The 21,982-nt window shown below is 46.4% G+C and overlaps 1 protein-coding gene across 1 annotated transcript in view; it reads right to left on the bottom strand.

Annotated features, from left to right (window-relative positions):
* Positions 1-4,130: 4,130 nt before the first annotated feature.
* The window catches only part of LOC149337243 (glucose dehydrogenase [FAD, quinone]-like), a 36,283-nt gene continuing 18,431 nt past the window's right edge, over positions 4,131-21,982 (bottom strand). The window contains exons 5-11 of the mRNA XM_089553404.1: positions 20,825-20,946; positions 18,541-18,708; positions 16,940-17,096; positions 14,717-14,874; positions 10,500-10,677; positions 6,712-6,934; positions 4,131-5,787 (exon numbers count right to left, since the gene is read on the bottom strand). Of these exons, the coding sequence (XP_089409530.1) occupies positions 5,646-5,787; positions 6,712-6,934; positions 10,500-10,677; positions 14,717-14,874; positions 16,940-17,096; positions 18,541-18,708; positions 20,825-20,946 (1,148 nt within the window). The 3' untranslated portion in view covers positions 4,131-5,645. The remainder of the gene's footprint in view (positions 5,788-6,711; positions 6,935-10,499; positions 10,678-14,716; positions 14,875-16,939; positions 17,097-18,540; positions 18,709-20,824; positions 20,947-21,982) is intronic.

Here is a 21,982-nt window from a genome sequence, read left to right on the forward strand (position 1 = left end):
CGAGATACGACAGCATGACTGTGCTAAAAGTGGACCTTTCGGCAGCGACACTGCCTGCGGCAACGCCGGCCGACGACCTGCGCGCTGGTCCTAGACTGCCCTAGTCGTCGCTAGGCCTATCTGCTTTCGCATTGACTCCGCAGCTGAGGGCGCTTCGGGACTGGCCAGCGCTCAGAAACGTGCTCCGCTCGGCACCCCTTTACTGTGAACTCGTCCCATAACAAAATATATGTTCGATTTCCACGACGTCTTCAGCAACAGAGCTAGCAGACGGCAGGCGAACCGCACCAGGTAGCAGCAGCACAGAACCGGCTATGGGATGAAATTTGCTTGCATCGCAGTCATCACTTCTACCAGGAACTCGCTATTTGCTAACGATCGTCAGAAACAATGCATTTTTGATATTCATATATCCCAGGGTTTGCTATGAACGTGAACAAACAATACTATCGCGTTCTTCAGATGCCGGCGGTCGGCACGAAGACTGGCGCAGGCCGCCCGGCTCCAAGGAGTGCGCCCTATATGTCGTCATGATGATGCCGCTCTCCGTGCTCGTATTGCCTGCCGCTTCCCGTCGTTGCGTTTGCCGCGAGCGGCCCGCCGTTGACATCTAGCAGGCCGGACGCAGGCAACGAGCTGCGATCGGACGTTGCGACGCTGTTCGCAACAGCGCGCCGCAAACCGAGCGAGTGGCGGTTAGCAGCAAACGCGGCTCGCTGGTGCGTCGACTGCGCTCATCGTACGTCACTGTATTTTGGTATGACGTCACTAAAACTTTAATTTTTCTTTACCCCTTGTGACGTCATGGTTGATGGCGCTAGCGATGGGTCTAGATCGTGAGAGTGAGCATTTAGGTAATCTTTGGAACGGAATTAAAATATTTTTTAAACGTTTGTTGCGTCCAACATCTGGCTGTGAGCGCCCTTGCATACATAGGAATCCAATAGCAGGCTTTTTATAGCTTCAAAATTTGGTGTCTCCACCCTTAATAGCAGTATGCAACCTCTAACATGGTCATGCAGAATGAGCAAAATGAAATACTTGACACGGCTGGCAACTAAAAAAAAATGTGATGGCTTGTAAAACCTCGGATTTCAAGCGATGGAAAGAAATTCCCGAATTATCCGAAGGTCGATTTATAATATGCCCTCCCCCCTCCATAAAAACTGCCGAAAATTGCAAAAATGTGCTGAAGCCTTGTAAATATGTAAATAGCCTCTATGGCTGTATCGCACAGACGCCGAAAAGCTCGTGATGAGTGCACAGTTTCGGCGTGCTAGAAGAACCCTAATTCCCAATACCTAGGCAAATAAAGTTTCTCTGGAAGAAAAAAACTGCGGACTATTTAGCGTGGCAGGCCAAATGCGAATTAGCTGCGTGAGCATTTCAGTTTCGGATCCACTGTGTATGGATTTACGCTGATGGAGACGACATCCAAAAGCACAGCGCCAGAGACGCAGTTAAACACGATTTCGGCTGCGGCGATGGCGTTTCGCTACGCCGCGGGTTCGAAAACCACTCGCGGCCATAAAGTGTTTTAGTTCATTTATTTCAGCTCATGCTTAGCGGGAGACAGTGGCGAAATTTCAGGTGAGTGGGGGTCTTGCTGCTAGCGCACTGAGACACATACGTCAGCGATGGGAACGCATATTGGCGTTGGAACTGCGAGGCTGCTTTTAAAAGAAGAAAAAATTAATGACCAGCGGTGCGCATCGAGGTTCGAACGGCAGGCGAGTGCGCGGGCTAGCAGCGAAGCTCAGAAACCGAAACTATGCAAGCAGGCCAGTTTCTGGCCTAGCGATAGCGGCCCTCCGATCGTCATCGCGCCTGCCGTTATAGGCACTTGCGAAGTGCGTGGGTTACAGTGCTACTATAGTGCCTAGAGTATTTCTAGGCCCTATAGTGCTACAGCGCAGTTCAGTTTCATGTATGGTGTTTATCGTACGTCTCAAAGCGACTCTGGCTATGAGGGACGCCGTAGTGAAGGGCTCCGGAAATTTCGACCACCTGGGGTTCTTTAACGTGCACTCGCATCGCACAGAACACGGGCCTCTAGAATTTCGCCTCCATCGAAATTCGCCCACCGCGGCCAGGATCGCACCCGCGTCTTTGGGGTCAGCAGCCGAGCGCCATAACCACTGAGCCACCGCGGCGGCTCTTGCAGTATGTGGGATTTTTGTATGATCACTTGCCCTGCTACGACATCGCCAGTCGCCCTCTGGCAGTGTCGTGAAAAATTCCGCAGATGGGCTTTTCCGCATAGAATAGGTCACCAAAACGAGATAGTAGAGCTAACGCTAGGAGAGTTACGAAGGTGACAGAACAAATGCCATGGGCGTGGGTGTCAAACATGTAAAGCATGGAATCGTTTTTTGATTGCTCGAAGCAGGTGGTCCGCCGTCTTGTTCTCATCAAGCGTCACATGCAGGAAAGCCTACTTGCGGAATTTCGCTCGAGCTCAAAGCCTAGCAGCATCCGAATGTGATTGCTCCACAAGAAACGATCGATGGAGAAGAAAAAATATCTAAGAGGATGCCTTCGTACTGTCTTCCCGCCACTTTAAACTAGGTTTCGGACAATTTGCCCAGATATTGTAGTTTTGCCACGGTCGAATTATGGACGTCCACGTGGTATACGATCGCTGGAGAATATTTGGGAATTTTCAAATATCACAAATATATGCAATTTGTATTCAAAATTTCAAATATTTGCACACTCCTACATATCAGTCATACGTCTCCAGCTTCTAAATGAAGTCCGATATTTTAACCGATATGGGACTTTTCGTGGTATATTCCTTCCCGCTATTTACAGGAGATATCTAACCTGCATATATCGAACAGTCTGAGCTTCCCCTTGAAAATCCTGTGCAGAAGTACAGCACTACTGTTCATGCATATCGAATTCACTTTCAGCGCAACATTCGATATAACCAACAGCACACCGCTTCCGTGCAAGTGGAGCTTCAAACCGTTTTTAGCGCATGGGAGTGTTGTCGCTGTGAAACCGCGTGACGAGGTGAATGCGAGGTGCGTTCGGGGGAAACATTCCGCTCATCCTTTTTTTTTTTTCACACCACATCGCTGTCACGCAGCGAAGCCAACATAACTAAACCCTCGCCTGCAGTGCTCCGCTGCAGGAGTTGCTGAAACCAACTACCCTAGATTTAACGAGATTATTGAATTTACAGTGTACCGATAACAGGATCAGACATCTTACAATGGGCAGTATATCGTCCGCTGCAGCTTTGATGTGAAGCATCAAAGCTGCAGGTTAAACCGAACAATGCCTATATAGCAATGCAAGAATGCATCACTAGCATGGATGCAATGTATTATTGCTTCTGGGTTATACAAAAGCATATCTACTGCCATATTTGATGTATCGGATCACCGATGTATCAAACTATTTCCCAATCACCTTTGAATTCAATATATCCGTGTTCAACTTGCTTCAATAAAGACTTCCGAAAATGGCAATCACCATAACGAAGGCGTAAGGAGGAGTTTATGCTGGGATGCAAAGTCATGATGCAAAGCACAGTCATGAGTGGCACGGGCGGTGCTAATGAAAGGGAGGACAGAGGTAGCCATGCATATTCCAATCTGCCTCAGCTTTGAGTTGACAGAGGATCCAAAGCTTGGATGGTTCTGGCAGATTTCAGTCCTCTTGAGGAAGAAGTAGGCATGGTAGTACCCACCTTGCAGACCTAGTTGTCCTTCCACGAATCAACGGTTGCACGGAAGGGTGCACTTCACCTGCACTGAGCACTGTTACTGTGTATTCGCATTACAGTGCTCCGAGTAGTGGGCATACCGCTGGATTTACCTTTATGAACAACAACTCATCGCACCCTGTCTTGAAGGTTCCTGTAAACTTGATAAGGTGGTCGCTAATCCAGATGCTTTGCAATACATCCAACTGTGTTGAGCACAAACCTCCGCTCATTATAGATGATTTGCTTTCTTGAATTGAACTTGCCCGGTATAGACCAACTCTTAACTTTGAAACTTTGTGTAAAAATATACAACACTACCAGAATACTCAGAGCAGTGGGCCATTCAAATAGATGTACTACAGTGCAGTGCTAAGCGCAAAGTATTGGTGAACAAATACAAGACCTGCGAACGAAAGTAAATGCATAATTTATTTATGTAGTCATACAGATGCACAAAAACCATGACAATGACTAGTCAGGCACAGCATTCATTCTTCTTACTGGCCCCAAGAACAAGCAATGCCTGCTACACATTTCCGATCGGCAACAACCTGCCTCTTAAAATCAACGGCTGGCTAACAACTGATGCTTGAAACCATACATGCCTACAGGCAGCATTCACTTTAATCAAACACTGCACGAGGCATGCTGCACCGGATGCATCTTCAGTTAACCTTGAAATACATATATGGACCAATTTAAGCTGCAACATGGGCTTAAATTGGACTGGGACAGAACACCTTCAAACAAGTGATATCCCATTGAAAATGACCAGCTGACCCTCGATGACATCGAAGGCCCACAACTCATTAAACATGTGAACATTCTATTCAACCCGCTCAATAGGAATGAGTGCCAAATGCACAGGCTTTCTAGCACCTTGTGCACACAACTTGCAAGAAACTCATGGCATTTCACCAACATCTTGAACCGAAGCTCTTGTCACACTACAACGGCATGCCCAGTTAGTTAGTGTTGGGTGCCGTAGCCCACATAAATGGTCCCCAGGGCCCTCCCCTCCTTAAACAGGGGAATTCTTGGGACTACACTTCACCAGTGCAGTGCTCGCAGAAATCGTGCTGAATGAAGCCAACCTGAGCAAAACACTCAAAGCAGATCAGCAACGCACCAGCGACTCGCAGTTGTAAGGCAAGCAGCACAACAGCTGCAGCCTTTAGGTCACAATCAATCAATTCCGGAACTTCAGCTGTTGAAAAGTGACGCTCAACAAGCCGCAGAAGTCCACCTCAAGGGGGCGAGGCAAGACGAAAGCACAATCTGCCACTTATTCATACACGGTAACAAGAAAGGCCACACATGTTCCTGAATATGCACCTGTTCCCTGAATGTTCCTGAATATGAAAATATGCACCATTTCATTTTTCCAGTCAACGACTGAAAAAAAATTGTCAACGCTAAAAAATTCTCAGGGCAACAGTGCAGAGACAAAGGACGAAGGAGGCGGACAAGACAGCATTTGTCTTGTCTACTCCCTTAGTCCTTTGTCTGTGCACTGTTCCCTTGAAAAACATTGGACCGATTTGCCAAGCTCTCTGTCTTGCTTAAACACTGAGGCTCTCCTCCACTCTGTCCTGTCTCATGCGCCGTTGGTCTCCCAATGAAGTAAATGGATCTTCCACTGAGAGAAGTGTCCTCTTCTGGTCCATGCCTGAGCCTGCAGGCACTCAAAGCACCGTTTGGAAAATACAGCCACTGCTGAAGAAACTGACTAGCCCAGTGGCTGCACCCATCGGTCTTCCGGACTTGGGAGCAGGAGGAGGTACTGGAGGCAGAGTCCGATTTTCCTCAGGGGGACGCATGTTCCAGCCAGCTGGAGCATGTGTCGGATACTGTGTGCTCCAGCACGGTGCAAGAAGAAATTCAGCGCTGCAACACGCAGCTCATGCAACTCGTCCGGGGCGAACGTTCACGCTGTGCCTTGCCAGTGTTGCCGGATCATGTCGGAGGCCTTCTCCGCGATCATGATGACAGGCGCGTTGGTGTTGCCAGACACCAGGATGGGCATGATGGAAGCATCCACCACGCGCAGGTGCTCGATCCCTTTCACCCTGCAAGCGGAAGTTGGCAAACGGGTCGACAGAAATTCACCAAACACACTAAAAGTGCAGAACACTGTTTGGAGATGAACATATCCCACTGCAAAGGCCTCAAAGGAACAGATGGCAAATTTCTAGCACTGGCTTTCGTGCACGAATAACAAAAACTGTAGCGAACGTAGGGCACTAAGACACAGAATATTGTTATGTGGCGGCCAGCCGAAGAATGAGGTGCGATGAACGATGAGCAAGAGATGATTTGATGGCCGCTGGCATTGTGCGAGTGCTCCCTACCGCACCACTGCCAGCTTTGTCTTCGTCACAATATAATCCAAGATATCCAAGCACTCTGCATATAGAGCAAACCCTCGTTAACTTACAACTGCAAAAACTCCAAAATTTCAACAAGACTGCAGTTTCATGACAAACTATCCTTCATCTAACAAGTTATTTGCAGTTCTTTGGAAGATGGAGCTCTCTAAATATAGCCCCACAAATATTTACCACTACAGAAATATTTTTCAAATTATTAATACGGTACTTGAGAAACACCAGTCTGAAGTGGTTTTTCAAGTACTGTATTAATAATTTGAAAAATATTTCTGTAGTGGTAAAATACTTTTGGGACTATATTTAGAGAGCTCCATCTTCCAAAGAACTGCAAATAACTTGCGAGATGAAGGATAGTTTGTCATGAAACTGGTCTTGCAATTTTTTTGGTTTTTACAACTGTCATTTTTATAAGAGTTTGCTCTAGGTGTTTTTAAACTACAGAAATTGTTTCGATTGCAGGTTTAATTAGTACAGAACAATCACACGGAGCAAACATGGCATCTACCGGGTTTGTCTACTGTTGGCATAAAAACATGGCGTCCGCTGGTTAAGCTGGCTATTAGTGATTTGCTCAGTGGCCACAGAGTAGCAATGGACCCTCACCTGAGCTGTGGGTCGAGGACGGCGCGCGAGTCGTTGGTGCGGCCCATGCGACAGGTGCCAGCCGGGTGGTACAGGGTGCTGGTGTAGGAGCGGGCTGCACAGGCCAGGTACTCGTCACCCAGGAACGGGTAGAGCTCACAGCCGGGCAGGGGCTGCTCCCAGACGCGTGCCCCAAGCTCACGCAGGGCCGGCATTCCCACCAGCTTCAGGCAGAGCTTCATGGCTGCATAACAGCGACACGCAGGTGTCATTCATCACACGAGAAGTACGAAACACAAGGACACAAGAAAGACAAACCAACACCAGCACACTTTTGCACAACTAAACTTCCATTTGAAGAACACAGATACATAAATATGATACACATACAGATACATGTACAGATACAGATACATATGCAGATACATAAGCAGATACATAAGCAGATGCATAAGCAGATGCATATACGGATACATATACGGATACATATGCGGATGCATATGCAGATGCATATGCAGATACATATGCAGATACATATGCAGATACATATGCATATACAGATACATATACAGATACATATACGGATACATATACGGATACATATACGGATACATATACGGATACATATACGGATACATATACGGATACATATACGGATGCATATACAGATGCATATACAGATGCATATACAGATGCATATACAGATGCATATACAGATGCATATACAGATACATATACAGATACGGATACATATACAGATACATACCCACCTCATAAAGCACATACTATAGGAAAAAAGGTTTGGTTTGCTTTATTGGGGTTTAACGCCCCAAAGCAACTCGGGCTATGAGAGACGCCGTAGTGAAGGGCTCCGGAAATTTCGACCACCTGGGGTTCTTTAATGTGCACTGACGTACCACAGTACACGGGCCTGTAGAATTTCGCCTTCATCGAAATTCAGCCAGTCATTCAATGCCAACTGATCCAGACTCTGCGCTCGACGATCTTTGATTTCTTTAAAAAAAAACGTGGCGTATTGTGTTACTATGATAAATATTATTCCAGCTTATTTTTGGCGAAAAAAATTTTTTTCATGCAGTGGCCGTCATCTTAAGTTTGCAACTAGTAGCAAAACCTAGTCACAAAAAATTTTTAGGAAAACTTTTTCAAGCATCGTTATGAAGCTTGTCTTGTACAACCGAAATGGATTGCGCTTTCATACGGAGTAAACTGAGCTGAATTTGCTTCATTTTTGTTTAAATACAAACGATGAAGAAATTAGACATTGTTCTTGGTCGTACTCGTTGCTCTAAAGAAATTGAATCGATTTGTCACAATGGCACGATGGTCTCAGATATCATCTAGCTGGTCTCTTTAATGACCGCTTCATAAAGCAATTTTCACATCACAGTGTTGTCTCAGCAGGAAATGATGCACCATTTGCAGGCACTTCACCAAATGAGAGTACCATGTTTCTGTACCCTACGGACGAGGATGAAGTCACTTCCATATTAATGAATTTAAAGAACAGCAGTGTTTGCGATGCTGATGATCTGCAGATAAAGCCTATCAAACACGCTGCAGAAATCGTAACAGCCCCACTAGCGTACATATTTAACCTCATCCTTTCAACCAGCGTCATTCCACAATCAATGCAGACTGCGAAAGTCATTCTAATATTCAAAGGTGGGGAAAGAAATCTGTTAAAAAATTAGAGGCCTATATCAATCTTGCCTATTTTTTCTAAAGCTATGGAAAAAGTGATTTACTCTAGATCCAGCTACCTCATTAAGCACGCAGTGCTGCGTGACTTTCAAAACTGTTTCTGTAAACAATGTTCTACAGAAACAGCACTACTAGTGCAGAAGGAAATAATAATTAATAGTTTTTTAAATGACAGCATAACACTTGGAATATATAATAGACCTATCAAAAGCCTTCGATTCTTTGTAGCATGAAACTCTCCTTGTCAGACTGAGATTGTACGGTGTAAGCGGAGTAGTTTATAAGTTAATGGCATCTTATCTCAGTCAACGTCAACAGTTTGTAGCAACTGGTAGGTTTTCTTCAGATACTAAGGCAATGAAAACAGGTGTACCTCACGGAAGTATTCTCGGTCCGCTGCTTTTTTTGCTTGTAATAACTTATACAGCCTATTTCACAATCTGCAGGTTTCCTAAGTATGCTACGCTGATGACACAAGTCTACTGATCCCAGGCAAGACGACTCAGGAAATAGAAAAAATTTGCAATGAGTCACTGCCTCATTTCACATATGGGCAAAACAAAACTCGTTAATAATAAATGCGGAAAAAAATTCAAGCTGTCCTCTATCGACCCAAAAACAAGTACGTTTCCTCACTTAAAGTTGTGCTCGATAAGCTCTCTATTGAAACAGTATATAGCATGAAAGTTCTTGGCGTTATTTTTTCTAGTCACTTGACTAGGGATCACCACATTAATGAAATCTCTGAGAAAATGTGCCGAGCAATCGGTGTAATGAACAAATGTAGGCACATGCTACCCCAACAGATAAAGCTACTGTTATATAGTTCCCTAATTCTTCCACATCTTACATATGCGCAGTTGGTGTGGGGAACAGCTACCAAAACAAACTTAAACAAATTGTCGCTTTCACAGAAGAAAGCAGTAAGAATAATAGCTAACGCATCGTATGACTCACACAAAACATTTCTTTACAAATCTGTCGATCATTACTGTTTGGGAATTTTACAACTATCGACTGACTGCATCGTATCACAATGCAGTAAGGAATAACTCCTTTTTCATAAATATTTCCAAATACAAAAAAATGCAATCGCATATAACACGCATCATCTGGATATGTGGCACATACCAACTCCCCCCAAAAGCTATTCGCTTCAATCAATAACCTACACGCTTCCAGTCGTCCTTAATGAATATGCTCGCCAGTCCATTGATGTCACTAAACTGCCCAGGAAATCATTGAAAAAAATGTTTTTGTGATGCATTTTACTTTATAAGCCTCTGACTGAGTCTGCATGATGCCAGTTCTTTGCGGCCTGTGTGATCTTTTTGTCCTTTTCTTTCCTTTTTACTCATTTGTAGCCACTGACGCTTTTGTTTTCCTCTTGTGGGATACCCATTTGATATTCATGTTACTGCTGTGATTGAGACGATGTATAGTGGGCCAATGCTGCTCTTGTGAGTGGGGCAGTCGTCTCATCAAGATGCTGGCAGCAGCAGCTTTTTGCGGCTGCTCCGTCCTTGTACCTTGTACAAAGGAAATAAAATTTGATTTGATAAAAAAGGTACCAAAAGAAGAAATTTCGAGATTTTTTATCAAATTTTATCTTCCAACAGTAGTCATTTCAACTATTAAGTCGCCAAGAAGGTAAAGAAGCCTATAAAAATATGGTGGTTTACTGGTTTGGTTTGGTTTATGGGGTTTAACGTCCCAAAGCGACTGAGGCTATGAGGGACGCCATAGTGAAGGGCTCCGGAAATTTTGACCACCGGGGGTTCTTTAACGTGCACCGACATCGCACAGTACACGGGCCTCTACTGGTGGTCGAGCTTAATGTATTAGTTTATTTGAAGAGCGACAAAAAAAAGATCGCGCCATTACTTCTTTGGTTTAGAATAGGACTTGAGAAGTATTCCGGAGCAGATTTCAGGAAAAAGGAAAAAAAATAAACACGTTTCGTTTCTGCAAATATGTGATTCGCATTTCCTGGCATCCCTGCATGTAGGTAAGCGTGGAGAGCCTTTCCCACGATGCATCGGGAAAAACATACCGCAGTGCTACCTCGCGTGCTGTGCACATACCGTCAACCATGGTCTTGATGTCTCGCGGGTGCGTGAGGTAGCGGGGGTCGATGTCCGGTGCCTCGTAGGGGTCACGTGACTTCAGGCGCAGCTGGCCACGTGATCGGGGCCGCAGGAGCACTGGGTACAGCGACATGGACTCCCGGTCAAGGTAGGGGGCAAACGTCGACTCCCACGTCTGCACCACAGACACAGAAACCGGTGTTTTTGGAGAACAGAGAAACTTAAATGAGCACAGCGAAAACAGGCCTGAGTTTCTACACTTGGCATTATGTTGTGCAAGGACTCACTGCCTTCAAGGGTGCAAACATCATCATCATCAGCCTGACTACGCCCACTGCAGGGCAAAGGCCTCTCCCGTGTCTCTCCAATTAGCCCTGTCCTTCCCCAGTTGCTGCCACCGTATTCCCGCAAACTTCTTTATCTCATCTGCCCACCTGACTTTCTGCCACCTCCTGCTACGCTTGTCTTCTCTTGGAATCCACTCCGTTACCCTTAAGGACCAGCGGTTATCTTGCCTTCGCATACATGCCCTGCCCAAGCCCATTTCTTCCTCTTGATTTCAACTAGGATGTCATTAACCCATGTTTGTGCCCTCACCCACTCCGCCCGCTTCCGATCTCTTAACGTTACACCTATCATTTTTCTTTCCATAGCTCGCTGCGTTGTCCTTAACTTAAGCTGAACCCTCTTTGTTAGCCTCCACGTTTCTGCCCCATAGGTGAGTACCGGTAGGATACAACTGTTGTATACTTTTCTCTTGAGGGATATTGGTAAACTGCCATTCATGATCAGAGAGAACCTGCCATACGCGCTCCACCCTATTCTTATTCTTCTAGTTATTTCCCTCTCATAATCTGGACCAGGTGTACATAGGTACACATTACGTTTTCCAGAAACAAATTGGCTGGCAGCCAGCATTTAAATAACTGAAAGCTATGCCAGAAAGCGCAAAGCAATCTTTAAAGGACTGCCCGACTGAAACTTCAAATTCAATGAATATTCAGATCAACACATGAGCGAGCCCATGAGAAATTTCCTGCAAGAAACACTGTTACCAGGAGCTACAAGCGATGCAGTGTTCTGGAATGGTCCGGCCTGGTCATGTGCATCTATCCACAGCTGCCAGTGCCAGCACTCTGCTTGCTCTGCTGGCATAATAATAAACCATGGCAATACTAGATAAAGTATTGCCTGTAACCCGGAAGCAAACACTGCACCCATGCCAGTGATATGACTTTTGCAGCGACGTGCCGCTCGCCGCCGTACTGGCTCAGAATGCTGCTTGCTAGTCATTGCTAGGCCTAACCTACTTAGCACTGAAGCCGCAGTAAACAGTGCTTTGGAACTAGCCACTGCGAATTCTGTTAGCAGTACACTATAAATAGAATAATCTCATTAGAGTTCAGGTACAGTCTTAAAGGGCAACTGAAGAGGTTTTAAAATTCGATGAGTTTAAATGAGCTGAATGTTGAAACTTGCAGGTAAAGCACGCAAAATCTTTTTGCGCTAGCGTATGAAATGGTGACCTAATCGCCAACTAAACCCGTGTTGGCGTTCAGGCTTCTCTGCAGCGTACAGCGACAGGCAGAGGCTGTAATGATGATGTCACGTATGGCAGCGCTGTTTCCAGTGAAGAAGCGGTCATTTAAAGGAAGAAGACGAATGCTGCTGAAGGCGAAGCTTATGAAGCATTGTTTGGCGGCATCGAAAATGCACGGCAGCATGTAGACAAAGGCAGCGGACATTGAAATTTTGGCAACAATGATGTCACCACGAGTTTCCTCGCACTCCTAAAACGCAGTGAGGAGAAGCCTGAACGTCACTGCAGTTTTAATCGATGATTATGTCACCCTTTTGAATGCTAACACAAAACTTCTTTTCATGCTTTACCTAGAAGCTTCGTAGATTCCAATTTTTTGAATAACCTTGAATCCTACAAAACATTTCACCTCCCCTTTAATGCTGGGATGCATAGCGCTTCACACGGTGCAGCCCAGAACCCAACCCTTCTGGGCTATAAACTTTTGACAAAGGCTCCACAGTTGGCTTCCGCAGTGCTATTGGCAGTGAAGCATGCAAGGCAAGAGCCGCCACGTGACAGCGATCTGCCTATAAAATGAGGATAAGAAACCGGTGGCCACCCTCAAACACACATTCATCTCATCACGTAGTTTCACAGCGCTAGTGCTACCAGCAGGTGCCCAAGGCCACGTAGCTGACTCGTCTCCATGTGTGAAAAGTGATCAAAGAGCGTCTTTAGAGAAACGCCACCTGAAGCGGCGTGCCATGCCATTTGGATACACTGCATGGTCAGTTGAACAAATGTTTGATAAACAGAAACAATATCGTATACTTTTGCATGGGATTTTCAAAGCGATGTTCCGACTGTTCAGTATATACAATAACCGAGTATATCTGGGCTCGACTGTGTACATTAGGGTGGCAGCTTGGGGAGACAGAGTAAGAGTTAATATCTGCGATACAAAACTTACAGGGTCAAGAAAAAATTAGTATAATCCAAAACGAACAAAAATCTGTATGTGAAACTACAGGAACTGCATTCACGCAGATCTGTTTACAGCTGACTGGATTTATTTACGACCGCACAGCCGCAGCTCACTACTCATGGTGCATATGAGATTGGAAATTGCAACTCTGCAATGTGCAGGCTGCGTGGGCAGCGCTAAGTGCTGGAGAGTGCAGTCATGCCCCGGCAGAGTGTTTGGAACATCCTAAATTCTGCACAGTGTACACAGTGCACTCTGGTCGGGGAATTATAGAAATTCACACCATCCTGAAATTCATATCAACTGTGTTAGTATCATAGGGATTCCACAGTAATTAGACAATGTCAAACATGACATACTATATACAACTAAGGTAAGAAATTTGGCAGCGGTAAGAGCGGTAAGATAGAAACCTAAGACAGTCCAGTACAGTCTTAGGTTTGCACCCCCTGTGGTGACTTCATTTCTTAAATCCCTTGCTGAACTTAGATTGAAGGAAAAAGTTGTCGCCACAAGATCTAGGGAACTATGGGCTGTGACCCGTAATAGAACAAACTATAAAAGTCAGACATTACACTTTCTGGATGCCAAGCATTTTAAACAAATAACCTATGCAATACACATGTTCACACTTTGCGCCCTAAAGAGTTTACAATTCTTTTTTTTCTTCAGGCTAACGTGTAGAAGCTTACATTTGCAAACTTAAACCATTGTAGAGTGCATATGCAACAATAATTTTTTTGCAGTTTTATTGAATTGCCTGTAGTGTGTGCATTGTTTCTGTCTCGCCCCATGGTTGTTATGTCGTCGCGTACCTGACCACATGCTGTATGCCATGTCTATGTGTTGGGCCTCAGAGACTCTGAAGCTGCTGCTTTGCAGCTTTTCATCTGTGGTCCCTTTCCCTTGTATTAGAATGGGAATAAAGACTTTCTTCTTATAATTATTATTATTATTAAAAAAAAATAAGCAGTGTTGAAGCTATTGTCCAGTTTTTCATATTAGTCCAGTACCTGTCTCGTTTGTCCTTCTGCACTCATGTCCTCATCTTTCAAGCAGAACAACCTCTGGACAAGTGTGTCTGCTTGGACATAATGCTGCTCTGTGCAGGAATATTGACAAAAGGACAAAGCACAGGTTTCCAGGCACAACTCAAGAATGAAGGCAATGAAAACAAGGATGAAGCAATAAAAGCAGTGGGAGGGCTTATAGCAAGCAAAGGAGATTCTAAAATGTATACCATGTTGTCCTTGCTGAGTGAACACACAGCTCCCTGCAAGGTGTACGTCTGGTATGTTACAACTTTGATCCCGGCCGTGGCGGCTGAACTTCTTGAAGGCGAAATTCTAGAGGCCCGTGTGCTGTGCGATGTCAGTGCGCGTCAAAGAACCCCAGGTGGTCGAAATTTCCGGAGTCCTTCACTACGGCGTCTCTCATAGCCTGAGTCGCTTTGGGACGTTAAACCCCAATAAACCAACCAACCAACCAATTCAGCCTGAGTAAAGTTTCAGTCAAGCAGGCCTTAAAAGTGTGAGCACGAAAGTTATACTACAGACCTCCAAACTTTGTCGCTCATAATGTTCAATAAAGGAATGGCATTGATGGCTTACAAAGATGGCAAGATAAAATGATAAAAGCTCAGATAAGGACAGAACTGAATTCTGGCAAAAATGGCAGCAGCTGGGCCTGACTACCAAGGGTACCGACCTCGTTGCTGAGTCCATGAGCCGAGCGGAATGTCTCGCCATTGTCCGACACGGGGGAGCCAGAGGCCATGTGGATCTCGATGTCTGGCCAGTCTGCGCTGGCATAGCGTGTGTGCACAAAGCCCAGACCCTCCACGCCACCCAGCAGTGTCAGTGGGCCTGCAAAAAGAAACAAAAATTATGGGGGCACATAAGAAATTCTTATGTGCAAATGCAAGAGAAATTGTAACTGGCTCAGTGGACACCTCAACTGCGTTGTGGGTAGGGGTGGCATCCACCAACAAACTAAGGTAGTCATGTGCCTTTCCTTTTCTCAAAACCAGCGGAAGGTTTAGATGGAAAGGAAAGGTGCCTAACTGGCTCCCTGGGTCAGTGGACACCTCAATCCTGCTTTGAGGTAGTGGCGGTGAGGGAGCTGATTGCTCCAGGAGCAGTGATGACATCTGCGTGCCACGTTTCAGCCAAGGTTTCTGACGATGGCGGGGTTTTCACACTATGATCGAAGTAATGCTCTCATATTAAAAATACATATAAACTGCCAGCTGCCACAACAGGCATGGGCCGCAACGTCAAGGCATTCATAGGTAATGCTGGAGAGAAACGCCAGACACCAGGCAATTTAACTGATATTCACATGCCAAAGCTAGACCTCTGTCAACTAAGTCAGCCAATGGTAGCCCTCTCTCAACTAGACCGACTTCACTGCATGAAAAGTGGGGCCCATTTACATATGACATGCGCATAACAAAAGGAGTGGCGATAAGAGGGCCCCATTGCTAAGCTGAAAATATCCTGGTTGCATAGGTTCAGTTTCTGAGCAAAGCTGCCAGCCCGCAGTGACGGCGGCTATAGCCTGTGCATTCACCAGCTGTCCAAACACAGCTGCACATCGCGGTCATTTCACTTTCCTTTTCGAGGCAGCCTCATCGTGCCAACGCCAATGTGCGTTCCCTTCTTTATGTCTGCATAGCCCTTTCAGTACATCGAAACTCTGCATTTTTCGCGGGCTGTTCACGGTTTCTGCGATGAAGCTGCTCGTTCAGTGCATTTTCACATTTTCGGCAGTTTTTATTCTGCTAAGGAGGAGGCTTCATTCAATAACTTGACCTTCGGATAACATGGGTGTTTGTTTCGATCTCTTCAAGTCCAAATTTGTAAAGTAATGCTGCCCAGCATGTTGTTTTTAGCTGCCAGTCATGTTTATTCAGGAATTTCACCTGCTCGCTTATTTTGCATTAGTAAATTACAGGTTGCACACTGTTATGCTATCAAATCAAGCAGTACACATTTCTGTGCATGTCATATTTGCTTCTTTATGGCCCTAAGTCAGCCTAGTCTTGCTTAATTTCAGTTGCAAATACCATGCACTGTTCTGAAAAAGCAAGCACAACAATACTTGCCTATATATCTTTCTCTGAAAACTTTTCATACTGAGCAGAAGTTCGATTTGGTATTCTAAGGTGTTTTTTCCCCATATTTATATTCGAAATTTTAAACATTTGCATATCCCTAGTACAAATGTTTAGGGGAATCCCCCAAGGTGGAGTAGATTTGTAATAAGGGAGTAATTACTCAATGACATCCATCCGAGCACAGCAATACGGCTACAGAGGAAAGCTATACAGCTTTCTCAGAAACTTCGTAGTTAAAGAAAAATTCGTCCTGGTCCGGGGTTCGAACCCGGGACCACTGCTACACCGGAGCAGTCGCTCTACCAATTGAGCTATTGAGTTATTGATCAATTCGCTCTCGCCCTACCATGAGCTTGCCGTCCCGGTTAGCTCAATTGGTAGAGCGACTGCTCTGGTGAAGCGGTGGTCCCGGGTTCGAACCTCGGACCAGGACAAATTTTTCTTTAACCACGAAGTTTCTGAGAAAGCTGTATAGCTTTCCTTTGTAGCCGTATGGCTTCGCTTGGGTGGATGTCATTGAGTAATTACTCCCTTATTATCCCTAGTACAATTCTATAAACACTGTCCAGAGGAGTATTTATTCACTGGACGAGGGGGTGCTTATCCTCTACAGGTGAGAAATTTTACACGAAAAAACCATAACGAACACCATTTCTTTTTTATGATACCAGTCCAACAAATGCGCAATGCAAACAGGACCACCCCCTCCAGGAGTGACCTGTAAATCTGGCCCTGACATGAGATGACTGCCTAAATACACACCTCTACTACTCCAGCGAGTGTTCGTAGGTTGTGAGAACGGGGGCACTGACCGGACCGAGTGGCCAGGTAGTGGATCACCTCGCGGAAGGTGAAAGTCCGTGACTGCAGCACCGACACGGGCTTCTCCAGCAGGAAGTTGAGGCCCCCGGGAAAGATGTGGTCCTGCAGGTTGGCCCCCACACCAGGCACATCGAGCACCAGAGGGATCTGAGGGGGGGGGGGGGGGGTGAAGGCCACTCTTGATACAAACAATACTGCCGACCACCCGCTCTGAACAATCCCAATGAGAAAATGCACGGTTTCTGTTAGACCATTCCATAAAGTGTTTGCACATACTTAACATCATCACCACCCTGACTAAGCCCACTGCAGGGCAAAGGCCTCTCCCATGTCTCCCAATTAACCCTGTCCTTTGCCAGTTACAGCCACTGTATCCCCGCAAACTTCTTAATCTCATCCGCCCACCTAACTTTCTGCCGCCCCCTGCTACGTTTGCTTTCTCTTAGAATCCACTCCGTTACCCTTAAGGACCAGCGGTTATCTTGCCTTCGCATTACATGCCCTGCCCAAGCCCATTTCTTCCTCTTGATTTCGACTAGGATGTCATTAACCCATGTTTGTTCTCTCACACACTCTGCCGTCCTGTCACGTTCACAACTCTCCAACTGTGAGCGCAGCCATCTCCTTTTGGTCAGCTACGATGTATGGGAAAGGCCACCTGCTGAATTTAACATGGGTTTCCTGAAGGTAGGGCTCGGTAATCATACCACCAGCAGGGCCAGCGATCGTATAGGAATCCCGCCTACTGAATGGTGCATTGCAGCCTGTGCAGATCTGATGTGTGTGTAGCGAGAGGTGTGACAACGACTGGAGGGCCCCTGTTGCTAAGCCAGAAAATAGCCTGGCCAAATAGTTTTGTTTTCCAAGCTTCGCCGCTAGCCCATGGCGACAGCAGCTGTTGTTCTGAACCAATGCGCGCACCGCTTTCAGACGTCAACTGGTGCATCACTGGTCATTTCTTTTTCATTTTGACCTTGAACTCTGGTCCCTTGAAATAAAAATTGCAATGCGGGTGAGGTCATGCAGTATGGGAGATCATGCAGTACGGGTGAGGTCTCTCTTCTTTGACCTCGCACTGCTACCTATCTACCCATCATGTTATTTCCAACTGCCCGTCATATCAGTTATGGATTATGTTTTGTCACTCATTTTGCATGACCACCTTGCAAGCAGTAAACACTGTGCATTTCTGTGCATGTAATGTTTTTTTTTGGCATGTTAGGTTTCAGTTTTTACGAGGACAACAACCTACAAAGACAAAAAATACATAAGAAAATTATAAAGATAGCATTAGACCGTTTATCACTTTCTGAAAATTTTTCCTGATATATGCACACCCCTAGAGTGATGCTGTGTGGCTGTAAAGCCACCAGCCGTAAATAGATCTGCCTGAATGCATTTCCCGTCCTTTTGAACACACAGTTGCTTTTGGATGATACGAATATTTTTCGCGACCTCATCTGATTCGCATCATGTAGATTCCGCTGTATCGCAGTATTCAAAGAGCTACAGGCATCCTGCTGGTAGAGGTGCAGCTGATGACAGTGCAATATATCTTTGCAAACACCGAGCAAACAAAATCCTGACTCACCCCGAGGTCGCGGAGGTGGCTCGCCGGGCCGACGCCCGACAGCAGCAGCAGCTGTGGGGAGCCAATGGCCCCGGCAGAGAGGATGACCTCACGCCTGGCCAGGGCCTGGTGGGGCACCGAAAAACGGTCGAAGGCGACGCCACGGGCCACACGGCCCTGGAACAGCAGCTGCAGCGGCAACAGAGGGAGACCTGGTTTGAACAAACCTCAACGTGCAGCACATCATGCACATGATGGTGGGCCTGAGCGGCAGGTGCCATACCGAGACTGTCGGGTAGATAAATGGGGCGCCGTAACCAACTGCACCTCGACAAATGAAAACGCCATCCTTCCTCCTTGAAAGACATTTCTTTTTTAATTAACGACAGTTCCAGGAGACCGTATTAATGAAAAAGCAGAAGATGGCTTATAGACATGAAAACCCGGCGTCGCCCAAAGAGGAGCAGTGTTAGAAAACTTGTGATTGGTCAAAATGGTGTGACATCATCAAAGACATGAAAACACGAAATGTTAACCAGCGATAGCTAGTACTAGTATTTACAATTGCACTGACTACAATGGAATAGAATTATAATAGAACTAGAATAGAAGTGAGATAGAATTGAAATGATTTTGCATTACTCGTACGCAAGTTCTTTAAGTGTCCCTGGTAATTTTTTTCCAAGACCTCAGCAAAACATCCATCACTAAGAGACACAAAAAAAAGCACGTCCACAGTTACGAGAAATATTCAAGAGATGGACCTCGCGGTGACATTCACTGAAAAATTAAGCAGAGAGGTTCATGTGGGTAACAGATAAGTGCAGAAGCACATCAACAACTGGATTTGTTTGAACAAAATTATCAGCTGCGCCCTTCCATGTAAAGCAATGTGCCTAAAAAACTGTGGTATGGCCTATTATCCTGGAGACCGCCATCTGTTTTATGTTAAGACGCTACAAATAATGTAATTCAATATCTGGCTCTCCCTTTTATAAGTGAACAGGTCTGCATGAGAGCACAAATATTCCACGCAAGCTGGCACATACTTCCACACTCGCGCATTCAGCGTCAAAAGCAAGCAAAATTTGCCATCACCAAAGTGCTGCAGCCCCAACTAAATGTGCCAGTGCAGTTGCAGGTTTTATAAGCAATGTCGACAGGTGTTGTGCATCGCGTATCTGCCAAGCTGTACACCCCCCCTTTCCCCTGTTTGCGTTACGTCGATGGCTCAAGCGATAGCCATTCTACTCTGCTGTTTCCCCGAAACCCCCTTTCCACCTTTCACTATATGTTAGCGTGTGCTGCCAGAATAAACGGTTCATTCCCCACCAGCCGTGTCTATGACTGCTTGCCTCCGGCTGGGCGCTGGCGGTATAACAACAGGTAAGGGAGCAAGTGAAATCTCCAGCACGCATTCCTAATGGCTGGCAACTACCTAGCAGCTGAACACAGTTGCACCTTTTTGGGTGCGCTACATCAGCCATATCCCACGCATAATGTGGTTTCCCCTGTTCGCTGCAGAATGAACGCGTGACAAGAACTGGCATGACACAAACATTCTTTCCTTTTAGTGTGACCTGGGTTTAATCTGACGTGACACACGTCATCTCTTTCTCTCATCTAAGCCAGGTTTCCTCCTTTCCACCAAGTTGTAGCTACTATCATGTAACCGGTTTAGTCTTGGGAGCAACAATTAGTGCGACATGATTTCCTTCTCTCCACAGTGAAGCAGCTGGTTGCAGCTGTCGCAAAACCAGTGTGCCTCCTTTCCACTTGCCCACCTGCAATGGTAGCCAGGTGGCAACCTGACCACCGGCCCAATGGGCATTGAAACTCCCTTGGACGTCTTGCGGATTTCCAGGATGTCTGCAGGACGTCCAAGGGAGGTTCAGCGCTCATCGAGGGGTTGTGGGCAACCTGCCGTGCTTGGGCTTCAACCGCAGACAGGAAAGATGGTTTTTTCGCTAACGGGGTATCTAGTGCTAGCACACCAAAAACGATCGATAAAACAAGTGTCATGTACAGGGTCGTGCACTCTTAGTTAGAACGCGCTAGCGCATGGCTGCACTCTTCAGAGGGCCACCGCGTGTGACACAGTCGCTCATCGCAGTAAAGTGGCGCAGGAGTAGGTGTGCCTGGGCAAGGTGCTTCGTGTCATCTGCCACTTCGTTTCGATGCGCAGCCGTTCCGGATGCAGTGACCCTCCAAAGAGCACGGCCATGTGCTAGTGCATTCTAACTAAGAGTGGACAACCCCGTACCAGTGTTGTCAGACGGGGCAGAAAAGAGTGGCGTGGTGTTACCTTGGTGACGTGGCAGTAGACCCCAATGTGCAGGTTTGTGCGGTGCAGGATGGGGTCCAGGAAGGCACGGCGCGTGCTGTGGCGACGGCCCTGGTAGATGGTGCCCTGCGGGATGGTGAAGCCTGCACAGCAACAAGAAGGAGGGGGGAGGGGGGAGGAGGGGTTCAGCTAGCCATGCCTTCAATGTCAGAACATTCACTGCACGCCTTTTCAGCCATGGTGTGGAGTGTGCACAGCCACTCCACAGCTGTGCACTTTGCATGCATTCCCAGCAGTCCTGGACCAACTCACTACACTCCGTTTCAGGCGGTCAGTGCTGCCAAAGCTAGCGTACCTCTACACGATGAAATAACAGCGCAAGGAACGGGACGAAAACACGAAGGAAGAAGACACAGACACGGGCACAGCGCCCGTGTCTATGTCTTCTTCCTTCGTGTTTTCGTCCCGTTCCTTGCGCTGCTATTTCATCATGGATTACCAACTAGCCCGGCATCTTGCACCTCTACACGTAGGCTAACTACGTGCAGGCCAAGTGCGTGCACAAGAAGTTTGGTTTGGTTCATTGGGGTTTAACGTCCCAAAGCAACTGAGGCTATGAGGGACGCCGTAGTGGAGGGCTCCGGAAATTTCGACCACCTGGGGTTCTTTAACGCGCACTGACATCGCACAGCCCACGGGCCTCTAGAATTTTGCCTCCATTGAAATTCAGCCGCCGCGGCCGGGATCGAACCTGCATCTTTCGGGCCAGCAGCCGAGTGCCGTAGCCACCGAGCCACGGCAGGGCGCGCAAGAAGTAGTTCTTCATACAACCAACATGAACATTTCTTGCGGGAAATCTTCAGTATTGTGAGTGACTTAGCGGTAGGGCGAATTGTTTTTACTCTATCCACGCCTAAAAAGTAGTTCACACTTTGAAAATTATATAGCCAGAGGGCTCGAACACTGAGTGCCTTACTACTTTGACTGAGTTTTAGGGCTACCACATTATTAACTGCTCTTCGTTTTTTTCCAAACATTCATTAACCCTTTGAAGGTTTTTGCCGTATATGTACGGCGGCGGTTTTCTGTCCCGCAAGGTCTTTGCCGTACGGGTACGGTTTCGATCTTCTGTTTGAAATTTTGCACCAAAAGAACATTGCGTGCTCACTGGGCGGTGCT

Source organism: Amblyomma mixtum, chromosome 7 (genome assembly GCF_055824585.1).
Source record: "Amblyomma mixtum isolate Tamu chromosome 7, ASM5582458v1, whole genome shotgun sequence".
NCBI classification, from domain to species: domain Eukaryota; kingdom Metazoa; phylum Arthropoda; class Arachnida; order Ixodida; family Ixodidae; genus Amblyomma; species Amblyomma mixtum.